Source organism: Lethenteron reissneri, chromosome 54, assembly GCF_015708825.2.
Source record: "Lethenteron reissneri isolate LAM-NWPU_2019-01 chromosome 54, ASM1570882v1, whole genome shotgun sequence".
NCBI lineage: Eukaryota > Metazoa > Chordata > Hyperoartia > Petromyzontiformes > Petromyzontidae > Lethenteron > Lethenteron reissneri.
The window spans coordinates 7,178,243-7,202,743 of NC_083832.1; the positions used below are offsets into that span (position 1 = coordinate 7,178,243).

Genomic DNA, 24,501 nt, shown 5'->3' on the forward strand with positions numbered 1-24,501 from the left:
AGCACTTCAACTCTGCGGTCCATTTCATTCCCCCCATACAGCAGTGTCAAAACAAAACTTCAATTAAAATCTAAGCGGTGTCTATTTGATTCTGCTCATTATATTAATCATGCCAGCCAGGGGTGCCAAGGAGAGATGGAGGACAACTGTGTACAATGCACCTACAGGGAACCTGGGCAAACACACATCCTACTGCTTTGATGTTTGATCATGAAAGCTAAGTGATACCTATTCACTTTGATCACAGAGTCAACCGCACTATATGCTCGAGGATGCCATTGGGATTCCTGACTTTGCAGTTTTCCGTTTTGATTTGTTCTTTTGATGAATTTGTTATGTATTACAATTTTATCTGGAACTTTTGAAGACACCCCCCCCCCCCAACATGTGCCTTATTTGGGGACTCACAAATTTGACCCCTCTTGCGAGTCAATGAACCGTCAACATTCGAGGGCCTTTGCTAAATTTAAGAACGGATTCTTAAAGGTGGCCGAGCGGGCTTAGAGGTCAGAGTGCCGAGTCAGAACGGCCAAGATCCTGGTTTCGAATGCATGCAGCAATAAACCAGCTTCTCAAATATACAGAGCTGACGGTCTGAGCCCTTCTCACCAATGATAGCACAAAACAAGTTATATTCAATCTAGTTTTTTACGCTTCATTTAACATTCCAGCTTTGTGAAATAATCATTTGAGTTTCACTGCCGTGAATGTACACGAGGTGACCAGCGGATGGCAGGTGCTGCGGCAGATTCTTGTACACGGGACTCCTCTACTTACGAACACCCGACTTACACACTTTCAGAGATACAAACAATCCTGTCCGTGTGTCCAGTTGCCTGTTCGGAATCCAATTGTCGCAAGTTCAACCGCCGCGCAATAGATGGCGGTGGTGGCATCTACATCTTCAGAACGCGAAGAACCAGTGGCATCTACATCGACAGGAGATTATACAACTTTTAAAGCCATTCCCTGTGTTTAGTGTATATGACGTACAACGTGTTTGGAATCGACAGATGTAAAGTTTGACTTACGAACAAATCGACTTACGAACAGACCTCTGGAACCTAACTCATTCTCCTTTTTGTGGCATTTTCAGATGGTGACCCACTTGCAGATTTTCTCTGGACACCCTCCAATTGTCTCTGACGTACCAAACACTCATTAACGGAATTGGGCAACAATCCTAATGCGGCTCCTTCCTGGAAAAGCATCTTGAGACTGCGGATTTCTCGGAGAAAGATAAATATAAATAACATATATAAATAATTGATGCAAAAATCAGCATGTTGAAAGGGAGGTGTGGGCCGCCACTACTCAACACGCTGCTGCCGTGACCCTCACCAGGACAAGCGGACTGAGAAACGAACGAACGGTGCAAAAATCTGCCAATTTCAAACAGTTTCCCCCCCCCCCCCCCCGCCCAGAGTAGAGGAACAAAGCAAAAAACATGTTTAAATCGAAAGATGCGCTGAGTTAAAAATAACCCCCACACACGGCACAGTGGTGCAGAGGTCGCAAACGGGTTTTGATTCCTTACCCGTACCCGGCCGCACCAGGGTCGCAAATGGGTACCCGTACCCGGCTGGGTACGGGTACCCGTTCCCTACCCGTACCCTACCCGAAATGAGTGACAAACGGTTACTCACCGGTGACTCACGGCCTACCCGTACCCGTACCCGACTGGGTACGGGTAGCCGGGTATCGGGTAGGGTACGGGTATCGGGTACCCGGTTGCGACCTCTGCAGTGGTGTAAAATCCCTGACGCGAACGAATACAATTGTTGGTGCTTCATGGCCGAGATGGAATGTTAATGCACAACATACACATTTGCTCATCCCTTGGGCCATGCGGAGGAAATGAGGTGGAATTTCTTGGAATTAAACGTTTCGGCCAGTCATTGCAGCAGGCGTTTGGGACGAAAGCAGACTCCGAAAGAGCTTCGGTCATTCGATGTTTCAACGGAGGTCTGTGAAATCACCGTTTCACACCTCCTCCCCACCCTGACCTTGTTAGCGCAGAGTTACAAAAAAACAAACAAAGAAATGAATTCTGTTACAGTGGATCTTGTGGGAAATGTAAATAATCTTCCCCGTGGTATTGGATAGAATAAAAGCAGAAGAAGTGGTGTAAACGCAGTGCGCATCGGGGAATTTTACACGGTGACTAATTCAATGTCAAACACCACTCAAACAGACACACATAGTAGAGGATTTTTGGGTTAGATCGCGTAAATATAGATGCGTCGTTAAAACCGTCGCCACCTGACACAGCCAATTAGTGAGGTTTGTCACGTAAACAGAACGTCACAATTAGTTACAAGTTCAGCACACCGCTTGTGTGTTGGAGAGTAAACCCACGACGTTTACAATTTGAGTACGACGTTTCGCCCGTGATATCAGGCGACAGCCAGATTTGTGGAGAGACCCTCATGTTTCGCTCTTAAACAGAGGGACAGATGTGATGTCGTCACTTGTGAGTGAATGAGGTGTGAAGAGAAGAGAGGGGGGTTAATGTATGCAATTAAATTACAATGTATATCCATTTTCACCCAGAAAACCTCTATTATGGAGAATATTGGTCATGAAAGCCTACGTGTTAAACACACACAAACACACCTTGACATTGTTTCATTTTATAAGGATGTGGGCACATTGTTGACACTACGCTTTTTGTTTATGGATGCTGTGGTGTTTTTCATTCCTCACTATGATGCCATCGTGTTTTAGGCCGTATCAGCATTACAGTTAATATGGCAGATCATTTTTGTTTTATTTTTTTTTAGATAAAGCATGCTATTTGCTAAAAATCGATATTTAACGTGATATTTATTTTTAAATCTAAATATATTTTTTATATCGTCATTATGATTTGCTATCTATTTTTTTTATTGCTCTCATCTGTTTTTGTTTATTACTTGATTAATTTTAACCGAGACTTTGCCGCGTATGTCGGAGTAAGCGGCGGTGTTGTTTTTCTGTTGATGAAACCCGATTTAAGAGCGTCTTGGCAACACGGGGCTCCTTCAAAATAAACAGAAACTGAGCCGACTGAACAGGCAACGTTGATAAAGATGGAAAAAGCTAAGTGGAAACGTAGGAGAAACAAAAACATTTACAAGGAACACATTAGCATGCGTATTGACCAACACACCCACAAAAGGCGACAACAATGGCATCAATAATCTTTGAACCTAAAACAAGAAAGACGTGTACCGTGTACCACGTTTGTTCAGCCTCTTGCGATGACTGCAGCAATAATGTCCGGATAAAGCCATTTATCTGCCGCTGTTAGTGTTGCCGATGTGAAGTGATTACTGCGTGGAGTAATTTGCTGCTTTCGTTATTTAACGTCTCTCCGCGTGTGGTGGCGGCTACCTTCGGGTGAGCGCGGTAAGCAGAGAGAGCCGGGTGAGAGCGCGCGGCGCCTTAAACAACATCCGGAGTGGCCCTCTCGCAACGTGCCACTGACCTTCATACAAAGCGAAAATGTAAATGCGCGGCCTCCAAATGGGGGGGAAGCTTAAGAGAGCACAACCCCGGGGGGTGTTTTGGCCTACTCTTCCACGCTGGCCAAACATTTCTGGCCATCCTGGCGGCGGCTTTTGGCTGGGCCATCGAACAAAGACGGGTCGCCGCTTCGCGCGCTTTCAGATGCGCTTCTGCGACCGTCAGGAACACTCTCTTCTCTACTGGAGCTAATCACTTTCAAATGTAGATTGAAAACACATTTCTGTACGGCTGATTTTTGAGTTTAGTTTGCTGTCCTTCCCCGCGCACCTCCGTTTGGCACGGTTGGCTACGTACGGTGCGAAAAAAGTTCAACATGCGTACATCTTCGAAGAGGTGTGAGTACCCACACTTGACCTGACTGCACATGACCTGCCCATCGTCTAACGGTGGTGAGTCAATTTACGTTGCTGGGTGGGCGGAGATGGGAGGTGGAGAAGGGTGTATAAAGTTGCAACATGATTTCAATTTAGGCGCCGGGAAATGGAATCGGACTGGCAACCACTACTATTACGACTACTAACGTTATTTTATCAGGTAAGGCCCACTAAGTTATATAACTTTTTCAGAAGCAACCTGGCCACAAATGATAGCTCAACGAATTGGCTCATCATGTGGAAATTTACAGCAGTCAAATGCTCTAAAGTCATGTTGATTCTAAATGTGGAGGGAAAAACCGGAGGATCCGGAGAAAAATCCACGCGACCACGGGGTGAGAGACACCGCAAACTCCAAATATACAGCAGTAGGTGACAGGGTTGATATCGAACCCACGACCTCCTCCATACCAGGCGAGGCAGTTAACATCTCCCCACCGTGGCGCCCATGGTAGCCTGCCTCATTTTGTATGAGTGTCGTACCCAATGGTATTTATCATCCCCCTTCCTACATGTCAAGCACGCACAGGTGCCAACGACTCACCGCATACTCCACGCAAATAATACCCCTTCTCGGCTGTGCTCAGTGAACGGGTAAATGCACCGTGCCGGAGGCGGCCAAATCAAAACTGGCTTCCTCCTCGACTCTCCAATTTAAAATCTGCGCCGCCCCTGGACGGGGATTACAAAAGCCCACGTTGGCTGAGTGGAGCGGCGCACAGACGCGCGGCGTCCTTACGCGCGTACAAACCAGCGGCATGGACAGCAGCAGGAAGCGGATCGACATGCAAGCGCGTATGCACGTGCGAGCATTCGCTAACAGACGCACGCACACACGAACACGCACGCTGGCCCGCTGGGGGGAGGGTCGGGGAGAGGGGTGCTTTGAGCAGAAATGAGTTTCAGCGCCCTGCAAAAGAGATACAGATGAGGGGCAGCGATGTAGTGAGACGAGAGGATTTTAGGACAGGAGATAGAGGTGCAGTCAGATGAGATCTTCCATACATCCTCCTCAGGCTGTTGAGGAAATTGCCGTTCGCGAGCGTTTATCAAGGCTGGCACAGCACAAACGGGACTGGGAAGCCAGCGTCTCGAGCGGCGATGTTTACTCACCGCACCAGGTACTCGCTTGAAGCCTAATCGACCCAGCGGAGGCCCAGGACAAGTTCAGATAATCGTCACTGGTGTCGGCCATGAGGGGGAATTGAACGCTGGGTTTGTGGCACGGCGCGCTAACTGCTACACTACCGCCCCCCCATCTGCATCACGTACACGCGCACAAACAACGTGGCTACTTGCCCCCATGAATCTCATGATCTGCCAGTAAATGCTGCAGCGATGCAGGGACGATCGCAGGGATGCTGCACAGATGCAAGTGAACGTTCGCCATGCACAGGCATTTGCAAGCATGTGCAGCCACTTGCACTCACACGCACAGATGCGTAATCCCCATGCAGCTGTAAACAAACGCACAACAAGAAAATTACGTACCAGGACGGGGTTCTGCTGAGTGCTGTATCTGCTCGATGCATGCTGTAGGGGCATAGCACAAGAACACACGCGCACACACGTATTCAATCAGAACTTGAGAAAAGACATTTAACATCGAGAATTTTTTTCCTTTCACAAGTTATTTTTAAGCCGAGTGCTTTGCTGCCGAGTCCTGCGCAGTGCTTTGAGATCATCGATGCGAGGCGCTATATGAATATTAGAACTATTATTAGAAAGCCACACATTAATTGCATCACAAGATGTCACGTAACAATACATGAAAGCATTTTTTTAAATCACTATTTTGACAATACAGGGATATCAGTCTCCAATGTGTTTTTGGGTTGCACCGCGTGCTGTTTGGCATGATGTCCAACGCTTCGCACCACGTGCTTGCTGAGAGCTTCTTCAAGAAACAAATTCAGTTTTGGGGACGAAATTTAGTTCCTGACGTAAGTCCAATTTAGCGGTGAATTCTCCTGAATTCTCAAGACACCGCGTGGAACAACGCGCTCGCTCCAACGCAAAATCACACCGCTGAGAATACCTATGCAGTGCTAATCGTGACAATTGAATACGCTGATGTTTTCCTTCGATTCGAAATGTTGTGCATTCAAGCTTAAACAACATTAAAAACAAAGATCCCCCGTATAGCCTTGACATACTATTGGGGTAAGTGCAGTTAGCGAGCACCTATGAAGGCTGGCACGGCACACGAGGGAGTAGGTGGCCAGCACCACACCCGGTCACTTTTGTCTCCCCAGTGGCGATGTTTGCACACCGCACCAGGTACTAATTTGAGGCTGAGTCGACCTTGGGGAAGCCCAGGACCGGTTCAGATAATCGTCACTGGTGTTGGCCCTGAGCGGGAACCAAACTCGGGTCGCCAGGTTCGAAACGCGCAGTGCTAGCTGCTACACCACCGCTAGCTGCTACACCACCGCTCCCCAATAACATCACAGACACACTGGCACGGGTGTATAAAAAGAGACATGCCACAGGCCAAGCCAGCTATAACATCCTTGCAAAGCAACGCACGAGTGAGTCCTTTTGTGATGAACCATTTACACACGGACGGATTGGTGGGAAGGCCTTTCTGGTTATTTGGGAAGTCTTGGACATAATTAAATAACTGAGCAAACACAAAACTTCAATTGCATTCATGTGTACAACAACTAAGGCATGTAATTGATGCTTATCAACAATGAAACGAAGTATTTATTGTCTGACATTTACAATCTAGTAACAATAACAACGCAGCTCACTCCAGTAGAGTTTAAGCAGAGTCAACATCATGAAACAGAGAAAGAAGATTGTGGAGAGATGAAAAAGATCATCTGACGGGCTTGAAGCGTTTGTTTTGCTTATTTGCAAAACAGACGGAAAAAAAATGAGAAAAAAAATGAGGGACGGCACTTCTAGAGCACCTGCTACTCAAGCAAATAAATTCCCGAATTCCAGTCAAAAGATGATCAAAGTGCGTGTATACAGCTTAGAATTCGCCTGCCATCACCTCCCACAGCAAGCTTAATTAGCGTGCGAACAGTGTCTCCTTCCGAATTATTATTTACTTATTCATCCCAATGTCCCCTCTCCCTTGCAGGAAGCCTTCCACAAGCTTGCCCCAGATCCCGCATAATGCGGGTGCGGCCGTGAGAGGGTTTTACTCCATTACATTATGAGACCTCCTTTGCCAGTAGCAAGATAAAGTAATAGGTTTTTACCCTTTTGGCGTCGCGTGCGCCTTTTGGCGTCATCTGGTCCAACACCATGTGAGACTAGGCTCTAAGAAAAGCTGTCTCAGGTGTGGACCAATCAACTTCAAGCACAGTGCATACATTATCAGAGTTGTCTTTTTCTTTGCATTTTGACCGCAAGTGTTGTGGTTAATGCAAACATGATCCCTTGTACAAAGGTGTCAGTTTTGTTGCCAGGTAAAAGGGTAAAAACCTATTACTGCGGTCTTAATCCACTCGGTGTCAAGACACCGCGGACTGAACCGTGGCGAGGAGCGTCGTTGCCAGCCACGGAGCGCGCGCTACAGAGTCCACTCTTCCCTTCGACGACACTTGCCAACACGCGCAGAGAAAACTGGGACGCTGGGAAATCAATCAAGGGGTCGAGCTTTAAAATAAGAGAAAGAGAGAAAATAAAGACATCCGCTAAACCGCCGTCTGAATTTAGCGTGCACGCACCCAAAAGCCCGGACGCTTCGAACGAACGGCGCGGGTTTTACAACTGTGGAGGAATGAGCGATGCGCTCAGCGGTGTGCGTGAACAGCAAACCCTGCGGTCGTGTCTGTATTTCTGCCGGTCGTATCGTTGCAGATTTATTTGCAGGCAGCGAAGCGTGGAGGAGATGCAACTTTAGAGGCATTTAAGACAAATTACGGTTGCGTTCACCTTGGAGAAAAACAATCTCATTTGTTCGTACAACAAAATAACGTGCAATCAAGACCGGCAAATATCATCTAATTATCAGCTTAGAAATATCTGCGCCCCCCCTCCTCCTCCTCCTCCTAACCCCAACCCCCCCTTTCCCGCCAGTACATCCAACACAGCGAATCCGAAAATGCTCAGTTTGGAAAATTTGTGACGCTTTGCGGCGCATTCAACTTTCCGACAGAATTTCCAGAACGGCGTCTGTGGCCCCGCTTGTTTACACGAAGACCTTCGGCGGCGCATGCTCGCCACTTGTGTTTTTGACGGATTATTATTTTTTATTTAGCAGGCCTTCCCCCCCCACACCCCCCCCCCCCAAAAAAAAAACTTCTTAGTTTTCGCGCCGACAATGCTCGCTGCCCTCTCTCCGCTTCCCGGCTCGGCAAGAAAACCGTCCGCAATTCTCCGAGCGGAATCTAGCAGCTGCTGCTGCGACCCACGGGCTGAACCGCTGCCGCTACCAGCCGAGCGTAAGACACCGTCATCCACGCGAAAATCGCTGAGGCCCAAGCGGGGCCCTTCCTTGACTCGCACATGACCCACGATCGTCTCGCAGTAACCCATCCCCACCCCGCGCATGACCAGCGAGACCAAAGTATATGTTGTGAGACCCACGCAAGCTCAATCAGATCTACGAACTGAAGCTTGAGACCAAAAATATGACCGAATAAACCCGTTATGACCGACTCGCTATCAATTATAGACTCGCGCACAAACAACGAGACGCGCTCGTGGCAAATGCCATCTAAGCGTGAACAACGTGACCGCCCACGATCAATTTAACCCAGGCAATGGACAATTAACAACCCACATATGTCCAATTAGCCACGTGCCCGAGGGGACATCCTACACAGGAGATGGAGCGACGCTATCAGCTCGCGTGCCGGAGCTCGACGGATTCGAAGCATCGCGAGAGATGGCGGCGTGTGGAAGCATTCATCCAACGGTGGATAGATCATGGCTGCTGCTGATGATGCTGATGATGATGATGGTGACGATGATTGCGACCCGCTCAAACCAACGCAATGGACTACCGCGACCTAAGCGTGACCCTGCAAGCCCCAGCGTGAGCATCAATGGTTAAGGAATAACAGGACACGTGGCGAGAAAGCTGTTTCTTTTTTTTTTACAGACGAGGCAGTTTGCGAGGATGCCGCTGGCCGACGACCTCAATCAACTCGCGGTCACAGTGGGGTGGCTCAAGCGTAGCTCACTCTGCGTGGGATGCGACAGTTGGTTGTTAGCCACCTGCGACGATGCCTAATTTGCTGCGTCTTCAGAGGATTACGACCGCACGTCAATGCTGCGGCGGAGCGAGTTTATTTATTTATTGTTGCTGCTGTTATTGTCATCATTGTTTTTGGTTTTCGCTTGAGCAGTCAAGCTGCGAAGGAACGTTACGCGAGCGGAGAGCACGACGCTTGCGTTCGCACGCGCTTTGCTTTTTGTGAGTCGTGTGTTTACGCCGGGTTTTCATATTTTTTTAGATTGCATGGCCCAAAGGCCCAGCATGCTTATGCAGCCAGCAACAAACGTCACCATTATCAAAGTTGTATGAGATAAGAGTGTCAATCACATTCATTGAAGGCCACGACACAGAGACATTGTTGGTCCTACCGTGTTTTAGGTCTGCTTTGTGCTCACGGATGCGGTCCGAGACATGTCGTTTGGGTTCTCCAATGTAACTACTACATGTAACTACTACATTGGAGAAACATAACGACATGTCTCGGACCGCATCCGTGAGCACAAAGCAGACCTAAAACACGGTAGGACCAACACCTCGGCCGTGGCAGATCACTGTTATAATTCAGTGGGCTCACATGACATTGACTTCTCCAAGACAGAGGTTATCTGCAAGCCATCTGGCTACCATGAGAGATTCGTTCATGAGGCTATCCACATATACAAACACAGAGACAATTTCAACCGAGAAGATGGATTCTGGCTAGCAATCATTGGAAGGATTTGATGAACCATTTCGGGTCTTAATTGACTGTGTTCACGCTTACGGTGACTTTCAGACCGCATTCCATTCTCTTCCTCTCCTCCCTCCTCTTTTCCAAACATAGATGGATTTGTCCATCTGACCAACTGCCAAATCGCTGTCCATGGTGCTGACGTTAAGAAAAAAACGCCACTTTTTTCAAAATTTCTTGCTGTGGATTTCACACCAGATGATGATTGCTTGTGTTGCAGTCGAAACTTCGTGATCATTTTATTGTTTATTATTTTTATTATTTTATTATTTCCCTTCTACGTGACTTTACCGAAAGAACCAAGAATAAGCTGGCATTCGTCATTTAATTACTCTCTCCAACGAGTCAGCTGATACTGCCCTTTTGTTCACACATTTTAACAACCTTCCCATCTCAGATTAACAAAAAAAAAAGTCGAAGTGATTTCCAGCTCAAAGGAACTGTGAGGCAGTGCACATCTCCCGTTTACAGCCCTGAGACACTGAGTGGAAATTCTACATTCCTATGACTGGGGCGAGTCTATCGATGATAACACAACTGTTGACTTCCCTTCAAAGTGGTACCATTTTATCGACCCTAGGTGTATGATGGGCTGATTCAACCCCCCATTTCCAGTAACAGCAATAGGTGTGCATTGATTCATCTAGTGCTCATGATAGATGCATGGATTACATGAGAAATAAACACATTCCTGCGGAGGAGCTGGTAGGAACGTTGGGTTGCTCGGTCAATGGCCAGGGTCAACGGCGGCGTGGTGTATTCCGCAAATATGGCCGACTATGAGGGCGGGCACAAGCTGGCGTGAGTAGGTTACACGTTGAGTTTTATAAGGCCCCTCCCCACCCAGCCCCACCCCTCCCACACCCCACCCAGCCCCACCCTCACCACACAGCCCCTCCTCACCCTCCCCACCCAGCCCCTCCCCACCCTCCCCACCCTCCCCGCCCCAACGAGCCCCACCCTTCCCACCCAGCCCTTCCCCACCCTCCCCTCCTCACCCAGCCCCTCCCTCCCCACCCAGCCCCACCCTTCACGACGGACGGACGGACACAATAATCCCCTGTGGGCTGGTGTAACCAGGAGGTTCCTACCAGTATAAATGTTGCATCTCAATTCCCATACAACACGGGGCACGTGTAATGACGGGCGAGCCTACATGGGCTGTGAGTGGACTAGTGGCCACGGGAGGTAATGACAGCAGGGGTATAAGTTGTGAGTGCAAAGTGACTGCTCGCTACGGGAATGTTTGAGAAGGGGGCGTAGTCAGGTGATGGAAGAGGACGGTGGAGTCTGCCGGTGGAGCGAGCGTCCTGAGTCAGCGAGAATGATCGAGAAGGGGGGCGTGGCCTCAGTCGGTATATAAGGGAGAGATGCAGTGGGGGTCTCCGCCTGATGTTAAGTGAACGTGTGTTCAATAAAGTGCCATCTCAAGAGAAGTGCGTCAAGTTGTCACTCCACATGCGATGGGTTAACGGGACCCCTCCAGCCACTCGAGGCACAACATTTTACCGCATTGTATTTAAAAAAAAACAATAATTTATTGAACTGAATCGTGACCCTGAATTTTGACAATGCACACACTATTGTGTCTTTCACATGTACCTCTTAGCCTCACGGCCAACATTCCCTTATTCTGTATTTCACATTGTATTGAACGCCATATATTAAAAATAATCGAACGTGTTAAATCAATGTCTTCCTTACGCCTCGTCATAAGCACATCCATTGTTCTGCACCGTGACTTGAGGTGCGGTTACATTTAGACGCTATATTAATCCAAAGTGTTAGAGTCGAATTATAATTGATCCTGGTTATGTCAACACATTCCATACGTTTTTGCAAATACTTTCCAACTAAGGTTGCCGTGAAAGCATTAATGCACTAGATCTGTCCACAAAAACTGAGGAAAATCTGTCGCATCATCTGGCCAACCAGGATTTCAAACCGGGACCGATATATCAAGACCAATTCAAGACGCATAACGCGGGACAAAACAGATAGACTACTCGTGTTGAGAATGGAACCCGAGTCCATAGCGAAAACTGGGAAGAGAACTGGCCAAAGTCCACCTGGCGACGGCCCCGTTCAAGACCAACTAAAGATTATGGGGGTCATGTCTTTGGGGTGAAGCAGAGAAAGCTGCTAAAGACCATCCGGCATGGCGTGGGCTTGCTGCGGCCTTGTGCTCCACAGGGAGCGAAGTGAAATAAAATCTACCTGTCCGTCCGTCCGTCTGTCTGTCCGTCCATCTGTACCAGTGAGACACGGCAACCCTCGTAAAGACGAACCGAGAATGAATTCTATTTCAGCGCAAAGTTGTGTTGCTATGAGGGACTTGCCCAATTAAAAGCCGGTGGCATTGACAAAGTGGTTGCCAAAGAGTTGGAGGCAAACCGTGCAAAGAGGGATTTATAACCAAAGACAGTCATTGCATTTTGCTTCCCGTCAGCTTCTCTCCTGCCAATTCGAGATGTCCAAAGTCAAACACACGTTGGAAAGCGTTAACCTAAACCATGGCTATGCGTCATTATCATTCTCTGCTTCTTCTGTAATTAACGTGTCAATATAAGGGTTAAGCTTTGCCAAGTGCACTTCCTGCCACCCCGATGCTTAAATAAACATTAATTTTCCCTGGATCTATTAGGGAGCAAATGGAAGAAGAATAATACTTTAAAAAAACCCTGATTCCAGCAGCACAGTACATTGCTGTGACAAAAGATTTTTTTCTTAAAGCAAAATCAAAGCAGGAAGCACTCAAAGGAGAGTGCGTTACGTAATGGTTGAGGCGTACACGTATCATCCCAATATCAGGCGACGTTAAGTAATAAGTGGGTCACACGTAAACAAACGTTACCGCTCTCGCCTACGCGCTGACAAACTCCCGTCTGACGCGTGGCTGAAGCACGAGATGAAATCGTGGCAGCGCGCGTGCACCAGAGGTTCCAAACGGGTTTTGATTCCTTACCCGTACCCGGCCGCACCAGGGTCGCAAACGGGTACCCGTATCCGGCCGTACCCGTACCCTACCCGTACCCGGCCGGGTACAGGTAGGGTACGGGCATCAGGTACCAGATTGCGACCTCTGGGATGAAGCCATGTTGCAGGCGCGGGTGGGTTGATTCCAGGAACTTGAATTGTGAGAAGAGACAAGACGTTGGGAAATGAGTGACAAACAGTTACTCACCAGTGACTCACGGTCTACCCGTACCCGTACCCGGCCGCATCAGGGTATCGGGTAGGGTACGGGTATTGGGTACCCGGTTGCGACCTCTGGCGTGCATGGTTCTCTCCCGCTGCTGCGTGAAGGGCCCAGAGCTTGAGGTAGCTCCAGGCGGACCCCATGGAGGTCATTTGGCCTACCCCTTTCTACGCCGACTTCGCAACTTGGGAGAGGTGGCAGTGCCCACACTTTACCCCACCACACGCGGCCTGCCGATCACGTAACCGTGGTGCACCCCCATTTGTACCGTCGCGTGGACAGGGGCCAGGGGGGTTTTAAATAATATTGCCCGGCTCGTTCAACTGGGAGATTTGAGTTGAACCAGTGCCCTCTGAATTGTGCCAAGCATTGACGCCACGGCAGCTGCCCATATCTGACGCTTGGAGCTAATGATAATAATTGACGCATTTTTGGAAGACTTCATCATCCTCATCATTCGTCGCCGTCATCATCATTTTCATCACGTTTCACGTGCGGTGGAGTGGGCGCACAGTGGTTGGCGCAAAACGCACTCTGAACACGCCCTCCAGGGTTCTTCTTCTTATTCATATTCTTAGGTTTTTTCGGTAAAGTGACGTAGGTAAAAAAAATTCAATTAATAAAAGTAAAATAAAAATAAAATAAAAATCACGACGTTTCGGAGGCAACACAAGTGTCCGTCTTCAGGTGGAACCGTCACAGCACGATAGCTGTATCAAGTGAGAGAAATTCCAAGAAAACAGTCCTTGTGTATATACTGGTTGAGGGTGGGAGGAGCCAAGGTAGGCCCTGGATATTATTCTTTTCTTTGTGAGGTTCGGTGCGGCTGAAGCATGCTGTTAGGAATGAGCCTTTGTTGTGTAAACGAGATGCGGCTGATGTAAAGGTGCGTGTAAATGGGACTGAGCCTTTTGTTAACATCGGTGGCGAGTGAAACCTGTTCTGGGTCCTCATCTTCCCACCCCCAACCCCTTTGGCACTGACCAGCGTGGTGGTGGTGAATTACGCTCAAACAACTGCCATAAACCACGTGGTGTCGGAAGCCCTTCCCCCGGCAGTGGATTAACAAACGCGTTGCCCATCGAGACCACGAGTCTCCTTTTTTCCCGGGAGCTCGAGGAATACGAAGACAAATGCAACGCTCAAGACCGTGTGGAGAAGTGAGAGGGCCATTATATAACGGATCATTCCGTAGATGTGTCGAGTAGACGTACACATGTATGTGTCACTGTAGCTATTGCGGGATCCAAGGGAACGTGCAAGATAAAGCTTTCATTAAAAAAAAACTCATCCCCAATCGCAGTGTTATTCATCTGCGGACGAACGCTATTGGCGTTTGTCTTCACAGGCTCAATGTCACCATTAGGGGAAACCAATGGAGTGATGAGTTAATTACTTTAGATATCTGAAAACTAAATTTAGACTTAAAACTTTCGTGACTGCAGGAATTCATACTCTTGGTTCTTTCGGTAAAGTCACGTGAATGATAAAACAAAACTCTACGCCTGATGAAGACCGCCTGTGTTGCGATCGAAACGTCGTGGGTTTTTTGCTTTAATTTTTTGGTTTTTTTTTCTATTTACGTGACTTTACCGAAAGAACCAAGAATATCCGAAAACTAAATGTAGAACCGCTTTAGATTTCAAATGCACGGTTTTTAATTTAAGCCAAGTATTCTCGACACATTCTCTTCCTCAATGGCTCAAGAGCCTTGGCGACCTCCTGAGTACCTGTACCACTGCACAGAGGCACCCCGACCAACCAGGCGCTTGTAGAGTGGTGAGACAATATGTGTTCACCTTTACCAGACTTACACTGACCGGCGTGGTGAAGTATGGTCAACTCCCTCCCCCCATCACCCCCACTATGACCAATGCATTCAAAACATAAAATCTGGATGAGCGATGGTGGCGGCATGGCGGGGGAGGGGGTCTGTCATCCAGCAGTGGATTGACCATGGCTGATGATGAAGTATTTTATTTAAAAATATGAATACAAATTTAGGAAGTAACACTGCGATAATCCTGGTCATAACGTAAAAAAACATAAATGTTGACATTAAAATTAACTTGAAAAAAAATTGATCTAAACTCTACTTACGCAACACACAGAGCTTCGATCACGCGGCATTGGCACAACGCCGATTGCGTACGCGACGGGCGCGCGACGCGGAACATGCAACAACCCCCGTCGCTCCACCACGCTCGATTTTCCGGCAAGAATTACTATTCTCGCCACACTCGGCTTCAGGCGCAAGCATTCTCACAATCCCTTTGGCATCGGTTCCGCTGTTTCAATTTCTCCGTGCTCAACCGACGGATTAAACAATGTTTTTTTTTAGGGACAACTTTGTTCCTCTTCCACCCACCCAGCCAGCCAGCCCCCCCCATCGTGGGCTTATTTCGTGCTGCCCTTGGCAACGAGAGACAAGGAAGGTCATTGTCCATTGCCCAACTATTATCTCTTTGGCGACGCGCGGAGAAGAGAGAGGCAGCGGGCGAAAGACGACGAACGAGGTCAGTGGACGCACGGACCTCGTGTCGGGATGCGAGAAGCTCACGCACAAAAGACAAAGATCCCCCACCCCTAATTTGAAGCTTTCAGACTGCAGAAATCCATACTCTTTGGTCCTTTCGGTGAAGTCACGTAGTTAGAAATACCCCGCATAGCCCAAACAGGCGAACGCCTACGAATGCCAGCAAGACATACGAGCGAGGGTGGCGTGTGTCCGGCACCTCGCCCCGGCCACCTTTGTCTCCCCAACACCGATGCTTTCAGCACCGCACCAGGCCCCGGGTACTCGCTTGAAGTCCGAGTCGACCTAAGGAGGGAGCCCCGGGGTAGGTTCGGATATTTGTTTGTTCGCCACGAGATGGGGGAGTGGAACTCGGGTGGTCAGGCTCGCGGTACAGCGCGCTTGCGACCACTGCACAACCCACACGTACACCGTCGGAGAAGCCGCAGTCTCACCCGACAGCCTCGAAGATGACGTCTTAGAACTCTTTTGAACGTTAGTTAAAACGGCCTCTTTAGCCGCATGGCATTTTAAATCAAGCATTCCCTCCCACCACCCCCATACACGTGGTGTTGTCATGAGCCAAAGCGGAATGCACCTCCTACGAGGAACTGTCGCAGCGAGCGGTGCATCACCCCGTGTCAGAGAGGAGGTTGACGAGAAAGTCCACGAGCGAGTCAGACCGACGGCGCAAAACGCACGCCACGTGCGTCGCAGCGCTAAACGAGCCCGATGTGGAAAATGACTCAACGGTGACTGCCCCCCGAGCTCCCCTTAGCCCCCCCACTATTCCCACCCACGCCCTCAACATGTTACCGTCTGACTGTCGGTGCTCAACCACCAGGGGTCACAAGAGGTGCCGTTCGGCACCTTCGTGCGTACGGGCCCCGTTGCCGGCACGCGACAAATCCCTGGCAGGTGACGTCACAAAATGTTTTTTTTGTTGCGAAGTCACTAAAAGGATGCCTCCATGTCCACGCCAGGTGAACGCCTTTTGTAAGTTTCCCCGCCAGGATTATTCGCCGCACGCGAATCAACCAGGTTCGGCAAAGATATCACTTAAATGTGATATGTCGGTAGCCCATCAAACTCGATTGCGCTTGAGAACAGGGTTTTATCACGGGTGGCTAAGACCGAGGATCGTTGCGTTAATGTGGCAAAGTGGGATCTTAAACAAAAAAAAATTGGGGTTAAGATTGCGGAAATAAATTGTGCGTCGTAAACCCTCGGTATATGTAAGCTATGGTAACATGGAGGAATATGATGTTCACGTACTTAAAACGCTTAAGCCGTAGCTTATGAGTTTTACTAGACGGTTATTGTCTTTTATTAGATAAACTCACATACTCTATGTGAATGTATTTCCCTCCCAAGTATCACATCCGCTCCCTGCTGCTCCCTTGTGGATGCACATTGATGAGGTCACACCCACTATTTAAGGCCCGGAACTGGAGAACATTTTCACAATTCTGGCAAACAGCCTGAAGTTTCTGGTTGTAAGCACCAGCGATACGGAATCTCCCATTTAAATGTGCGTGGGTCGCTATCCAACACCGGTGGCGCTGCTGAAGTTGTAATAAATTGTCGTGTGCGTTCATCACGTGACAAATGCATTCATTGCCTGCGTCGGGTGCAGGAATATTTGCAACACGCATTTAAGCTACGCGATCTGACCCGAAATAAATCCATCATGAATCGTAACATCGGTGGCGAAAGCCTGCGACGCACGCTAAGAGTGCGATCTGCTCATCACGTCGCCAACCGATGCTGGATTACGTTCTCACACAGCAGTCAGGGCGCAGTGCATCACGTGACTCGTGGCACCATCAAATCGACTTCCAAACTCAACAATGAGCTGTAATGATGTGTCAGTTGCTCTTCAAAGCGCCATACAAGAGGTTGAGCACCGTGTGTAAATAGAGAGATAATACAACCGATACACAAACACACACTGATACATGTGCTTTCAAGCATTTTAGTCACGTGTGCACTTTCACTTTTGCTAAATAATTTTGTTTAACTCATAATTGACATATGAATGTGACGTGTCCTATCACTTTAGAACATTCCATCGATTATGACCATGTGACAAATTGATGGCATTGTCACATTGCAGTCGATGTTACATGTGTAGTGACATAAGAAGGGAGGGGCTGCTGGGGGCTCTGGGTTCCCAGGGGGTCCAGACGCTTAAGCCTCTGGGCGCCGCCAACGGGGGGGGGGGGGGGCGGGGGCTGTGTGTGCTCTGTGGGATGTCTGGTGGCGCACACGGCCCCACCCCTCGTTGGACCAGGCATAAAAGGAGAGCTCCCTGGACGATCAGCCCAGTTGTAACTCAAGACCCACGACCCACGACCAGCCATCTGAAGACCCTGGGATGCTGTGAGAGCCAGTGGTGGGACTCTGGAACTCCCGACTCTACGACCTTGTGAGGGCGAGTTCCGGAGCGTAGCCAGAGTAGATTATCTAGGCTGTGTAGCTAGGCTGTGTACCTAGGCTGTAACAGAGTATCAGGACTGTTGGAGAGTTGGACTGTTGGAGTGTTGTATTGTAATAAAGAAGTTACCTCTACAAGTGTCTCCGGAACCCTGTTACACATGTTAAACGCCAGCCCAGGTTGACATCTGTGTCGTGCACTTTGAAGACGCACTTTGTAATCCATTTGTTAGGGAATGCAGAGTTGTGACGTCGTGACTTAAGTGAGAATCCTACACCGACACTGATACACAACAACACGGTGCGTGCCAAGCACACGCAACATGATCACATCGCCGTCCTGTCTCTCCCCACGTTGATACAATTGCGTTCAAATCCATCAGCCTTTTGAATGCAGCCGGTGAGGAATCACCACCCCCCCCCTGCCCCCGCTCCCCCCCCACAATGAGGAGCTCGCATCTGGCTCCAATTCCAAACGGCTCACAATGGCAGAGCCCAAACAGACTGAAGAGAGCGGTTTTCGGCAGACGCAACTCTCTAATTAAATCATGGGGGGGAGGGGGGGGGGGGTGGGGGGGGTGAGGGGGGGTGAGGCTTCTACACAACGACCGACATGCGTGTGCGTGCCAGGAGAAGTCAACCACGGATCATCTCCTGAGACGTCCTGCAACACCACAATTGCTACTCCTCAAGATTTTGGGCGAAATGCCAACACCCGAAGAGGTGGCCTGTGCGGAATATTGGGGACGGGAGACACGGCGAAGCAGACCCAATAATATTATTTGGGTCTTTCGGTAAAGTCATGTAGATAGGTTCAAATTAATCTAAATAAAATCAACAAAAACCTACGATGTTTCGATCGCAGCACAAGGGATCGTCATCAGGAGGAAAAAAGAGGGGGACAGCTGCTGAAGCAGGCTGTTTTTAAAGGTTTGAAATGGGTGTCGCCCAAGGGTCATAAACGAAGTGGGCCGGGCTAGTGATGTTAAGGTGAGAGATTAGCACGTCAATGTAAGATCGCAGAGCCGAAGTCACGGGGAAAATAAAAATAAAAACTAACATCGGAAGGTGGCAGGATGGGAACATCAGAGCCAGTTATAACTTTAACTGGTTGATGACATCCTTCCAATGATTGCTGAGTTTGTACCCATCCTCTCGGTTGAAATTGTGTCTCTCTGTATATATGAATGGCTTCATGAACGAATCTTTGTTGATAGCCAGTGGGCTTACAGAGTACCTTTGTCTTAGAGAAATCTATTTCGTGTGAGCCTAGCCGCATTAAAACAATGACCAGCCATGGCAGAAGTATTGGTCCTACCGTGTTTCAAATCTGCCTTATGCTCACGAACACGGTCCGAGACACGTCGCTTAGTTTCCCCAATGTAACTACTGCCGCAGACACAGCTTAGTTAGTTAGTTTGTAGTTTGTAGACGCCAGGGTATTGCATTTCAGGGATCATATCCGTCACATATGGGATCAGATAACGAATTTTAAGCACTGTGTTAATTCCTGCAGTCACGAAAACTTTCAGTCAATAAAGACCCAATAATGTCGAGCGTCATTTGTTTAAGTTGGCAAAACTCTGAACTGGTTTCGACCTTCTGGGTTGCATCAGCAACGAGGCTTGTCAACCATCAAATGTTGCTGGATTACCCAATGCTATTGGCAAAATTGCTCCACGTAATATATGGGTTCCTGTTGAACACAAACTCAAGTGATTGTGCAGTATTTGCTCTCTCATGTGCGTCCCCCTGAAGTGGATTCAGCTCTGAGCCACGTGGAGCGAAGCGTCAGACACCGTGCATGAACAACACGTGGTGCAACCAGAAATCGCGTCGGAGAGAGATAATGAGCAGAATTAATAAGTGTCAACGACGATGCTGAGTCTCGTGGTCGGCGAGCGGTGAGCTTACCAGTTTGTAGAGGTCAGTAACACTGATTTGGTCGGGATCCACAAGATCAAAATCTCTTCTTGGCACCAAGTCTAAGCCCAGCTGTCTGCAGTTACACAAACACACAGACACACACACGCGTTTTTTACAGTTAACTCATTTTAACACGGAAGCTTTCGCGACCAATATCATCCATAATATAGTTTTTTTTTGGGGGGGGGGGGTCAGATCGCGTAAATATATAATGTGTCGTTAAAACCCGCCACCACCCGACACAGCCAACCAGTAAGGGTTGTCACGTAAAAATGTGCTCATTCCGCACGTTCACTACGCGGCGTCGAACAGTTCCAGCTCCTCCAAACGCCTCGGCGTTCAATCGCGCGTTTAGACGACCGCATCAAGCGCGCAGATTGATCAACGGCGGATTTATTTCAGCCTTTCAATCAATCCAGGGCCTTTCCCACGCAGCGTCCCCAGCGCCGTGTCACCACACTGGTGAAGGCCATCCGGCCAGGACGGCAGCGGAGTTCCAGGACCAGTTTCGATTTCACTCGTTGCTCACGCGCTAAGCCGTAGCTGAGAATCAAAGCCGGGTTTCCCGGTTCATAACGTGGTGCGCGCTAAACCGCCGTGCCCCTGCACCCCCCCCCCCCCCCCCCACTCCATAGGACATCTTCTTTGCAGGACTGGAGTGCAATTTCATTTTCAAGGAGTGCTTTGCATTGTGGGAGAGAAATCGGAGAGCTCAAGAGAAAGCGGACGCATGCGAGGAGAAAACCAAGGTTCTGCACAGATGTGTTCACAAACACACTTGATGTCCTGCCATTTCTCGCGACCATCTCACCAGCCCAGCGGGTTTTAGGGAGCCTCACAAATCTGCATTATCTACCAACCACACCGAAAGCGCTGGTGTATAAAACACATGTGGTCATCAATGTGCATCTGTTTCTGTAAATATTCACTCCATAAAGCGTGGGCTGGCGGTGGCTTGGGGATGATTTCATTTGGCAGTGAACTGAACGTGGCTGATAATGATGACGATTATGGAAAGGAAGAGATTTGAATCAATTCATTTATTGGGAAGCTTGACATCTAAACAATAACCAGTTAAAGCTGCCCAGTTCAGTTTCAGTTGATGTTGAATTACCCTGTGAGCCAATAAGCTCTTACATCGGGTTTCATCAACAACATCAACCATGCCCGCGATGACATAAACCTCAACGCAAGGGAACGGCAATCGAGCCATATAATGAGACAGTAATAGTTTGTAATAAATCATACTTTCATGGTTAAGGATTAATCTCTCTACCGCTCTGTCTCTTGCGTATATGAATTGACAATCGAATGCAGCAACAGGTGGCTCGTGAATAGTATAGGCATATTGTTAGAGAGAGCTTAGGAGGGATGAGATTAGACACTACTCATCCTGAGGAAATCCAATTGTACAAGGTACCAATTACAAAGAAAGTGATTGTGTGTGTGTGTATAATATATATGCATACATATTGAACCGCAGACCATTCCAGAAGGATTTTCAACCAAGATTGAGACTGTACAGTACAGCAATAATTAAAAGTATTTACTATAATATTTTACATATTTGATGTATTATTCCCTTTCAACCGTATCTGATAGTGAAATATAAATAAATAAAACTGCTGTGTGGGAGAAAACCAATTAATTGGCATTATGGTCGCAGCTTGTCTTCTCTGTGTGTTCCCCCCAACGTTTCAATGGCTCATTAGAGATTGTGGTTTTGCAAATCGGAGTGCTTTTATTGCAAAAGTGTCCCCTGAAGGTCTTGCTTCAAAGGATTTCACCTTCGAACAGAGGCTGCTAGTACTCACCCAAGCCCGCCTTACCGCCCCAATACTTATGGTTTTTAAAAGGCGCGTTGTTATTTTTCCATCAAATCAAATATTCTTGGATCGACATTTAGGTTAAGATGTTTGATGAAATGGCACGTGCTTCGTATTTGTTCACCATGTATTATGTTAATTGATGATACCGAATGCCGAATTACTTAAAATGGCACAAATTGGGAAACACATCCCCCCTGGATTGCCATCGCTCTGCGTTTGAGACAAAGCGAGAAGATTGTTCAAATAGGGACACAGTTCAGTGGCGAGATGTTAACTACCTCGCCTGGTATACAGGAGATCGTGGGTTCGATCACGACCCTGACGCCTGCTGTATATTTGGAGTTTGCACGTTTTCTCCCTGTGGCCGCGTGGATTTTTCTCCGGGACCTACTGTTTTCCCCTCCATATTTAGATAATTCGTTCGGAGGATTTGGCTGCTATACATTTCCAAACGATGATCCACTTCGTTGAGCTATCATTTGTGATTAGGTTGCTTCTGAAAAAGAGCTATATTGCTCAGATATTTCTCAGTGGGTCTTACCTGGTAAAAGAAAAAAAAATGTTTCGTTTAGTGGTAAGGTACATGAAACAGACCGTTGGCGGATTATAATTCAGTGTAATTGCCACGTGCGTATGCAAATTCCCAACATCTGCCGGTCACTACTCGTTGCCATTGAGATTAAGTGCCAAATTACGAGGATGGTGTATTTGGGGCGTGTTATTTATTACATTTTTGGCGATGCTAATGGGAGCTAAATGATGATGGCCATAAATATTACGGCGGTGATTTTTTGCTCGGCGAATATAGAATTTAGCGACCCACGGCAAATTCAATCGATATTTTTATTCCGTCACCCAAAATACTCCAGGATGCATATCGCGGAAGGTGCTTAATGATAATTGCTACACACGTAATGCAGAGTCTTAAGTAATTAACGTTCAGGTCAATGGTCCAATGAAAAAAAGAGGAGTTAGCTCCTCTGAGTATGTTAATGATGAAGATGATGACGATGCTGCTACCATGGTGATTAAAACAATGGCGAAAACAACGATGACAATGTTGATAATGATCATGACAGCTATGATGCTGCCGCTACAATGGTAGTGATAACAACAAATGATGATGCTTTAGATGATGCTGCTGCAAATGATAAGTATGATTATAATGATGATGCTATCAATGATGATGACGATAATGATGATGCTGCAGCTAATGATGGTGGAGCACCGCAGTGGCGAGATGTTAACTCCCTCGCCTGGTATACAGGAGGTCGGATTCGATTCGAGGCCGACCTACTTCTCCCCGTGGTGGCGTTGATTTTTCTCCGGGTCTTCTGGTTTTCCCCTCCACATTTAGAAACAACGTGCATTTAGAGCGTCTGGCTGCTCGAAATGTCCACATGATAAGCCACTTTATTGGGCTATCATTTGTGGTCAAGTCCCTTCTGAAAAAGAGCTATGGAGCTCAGTGGGCTTTACCTGGTAAAATAAAAATAAAAAGTATAGTTTGAAGTTCAACAATGATGATAACATACTCGCGAAAGCCCACGTGTTAAAATGACGATGTGTGTTTGCTAAGAGATGTAAGTGCCACTCACTCGTTGCCCCAGTCGAGGCGCACCGTGACGAGGCGCTTGACTTCGCGCACCTGGTCCAGAGTGAGGTGTCCTGAGATGATCTGTCGCCGCAGGTCCAGCAGCTCGTGCATCACGTGCCGCAGCTTGTAGAACAGCTCCAAACGCTGGGTCTGCCGAAGGAAGACACCGCCACCATCATCATTGTCATCATCATCATCACGGTCATCATCATCATGGTCAACATCATTGTGGTTGTCATCATCATGGTGGACATAATCTTCATCATGGTGATCATCACCATTGTCATCATCATCATCATCATCACGGTCATCATCATCATGGTCAACATCATGGTAGTTATCATCATCATGGTGGACATAAACCTCATCATGGTGATCATCACCATGGTCATCATCGTCACCATTATCATCATTATCACGATTATCATCATCATCAGTCATCATCGTGTAGAACACATCCAGACAATGGCTCTGCTGTGGAGACATCACAGCATCGTCAGCATGTGCATCATAAAGTTCAGGGTAATCTCACCTCTTTAAAGAGGCCTGGGCTGCATGGAAGAGTAGGCCCAAAAAAAAAATAGTTGGGTTTTCTATAGCTCCATCTCGTGGAGACCCTCCCATCAGTAGTGGCGAGTGCAATCAATTGCAGGGTTTCTCCCTGTCCACTGCTCTAACACGTAACAGAGCAGTCGGATTTCACCTAAGTCAGGTGCATATGTATTTACATATATAGAAAACATTGCATGTCTATTTCCTGTACAGATAAGCCGAGAGCAGTTGTGAGACAGGCCTTGTTACTACTTTGGTCTAATCTCATAAACACTTATCCGAGATCCCACCGTGGTAATTGCACACTTGAGGAGTGGCACAAAGGCAGCCCACTGAGTTCATCATTTTCTCATTACGGAGGGATATACCAATCTCTGGCAGGCCCCCATGGAAGAAGTGGACTACACGACCTCGCCTGAGTTTTGATCCACAAAGAGGCTTCGCACAATACCCTTCCACGTTTGAAAGATTTTCTTGCGTATTTCTCTTCTGCAATTGCACTGCTGGGGTCAAATGCAGTGCATTGCTCCGTTACATGATCAGAATGCCACCCCCTCCCCCCCCCTGCTGACTGAACAGCAAGAACATTTTGGTCAGAGAAAAGCTCTGGAATGAGAATTTAGAAAGATTAAAAAAAAACCTCTGTCATTG

General features: G+C 47.9%; 1 protein-coding gene across 7 annotated transcripts in view; it reads right to left on the bottom strand.

The window, feature by feature from the left end:
• Positions 1-24,501, bottom strand: part of DOCK3 (dedicator of cytokinesis 3) — a 229,446-nt gene that overhangs the window by 113,132 nt on the left and 91,813 nt on the right. For all 7 annotated transcript variants that reach the window (XM_061573883.1, XM_061573882.1, XM_061573884.1 and 4 more), the window contains exons 6-8: positions 23,300-23,448; positions 19,861-19,945; positions 5,376-5,417 (exon numbers count right to left, since the gene is read on the bottom strand). In XM_061573883.1, the coding sequence (XP_061429867.1) occupies positions 5,376-5,417; positions 19,861-19,945; positions 23,300-23,448 (276 nt within the window). The remainder of the gene's footprint in view (positions 1-5,375; positions 5,418-19,860; positions 19,946-23,299; positions 23,449-24,501) is intronic.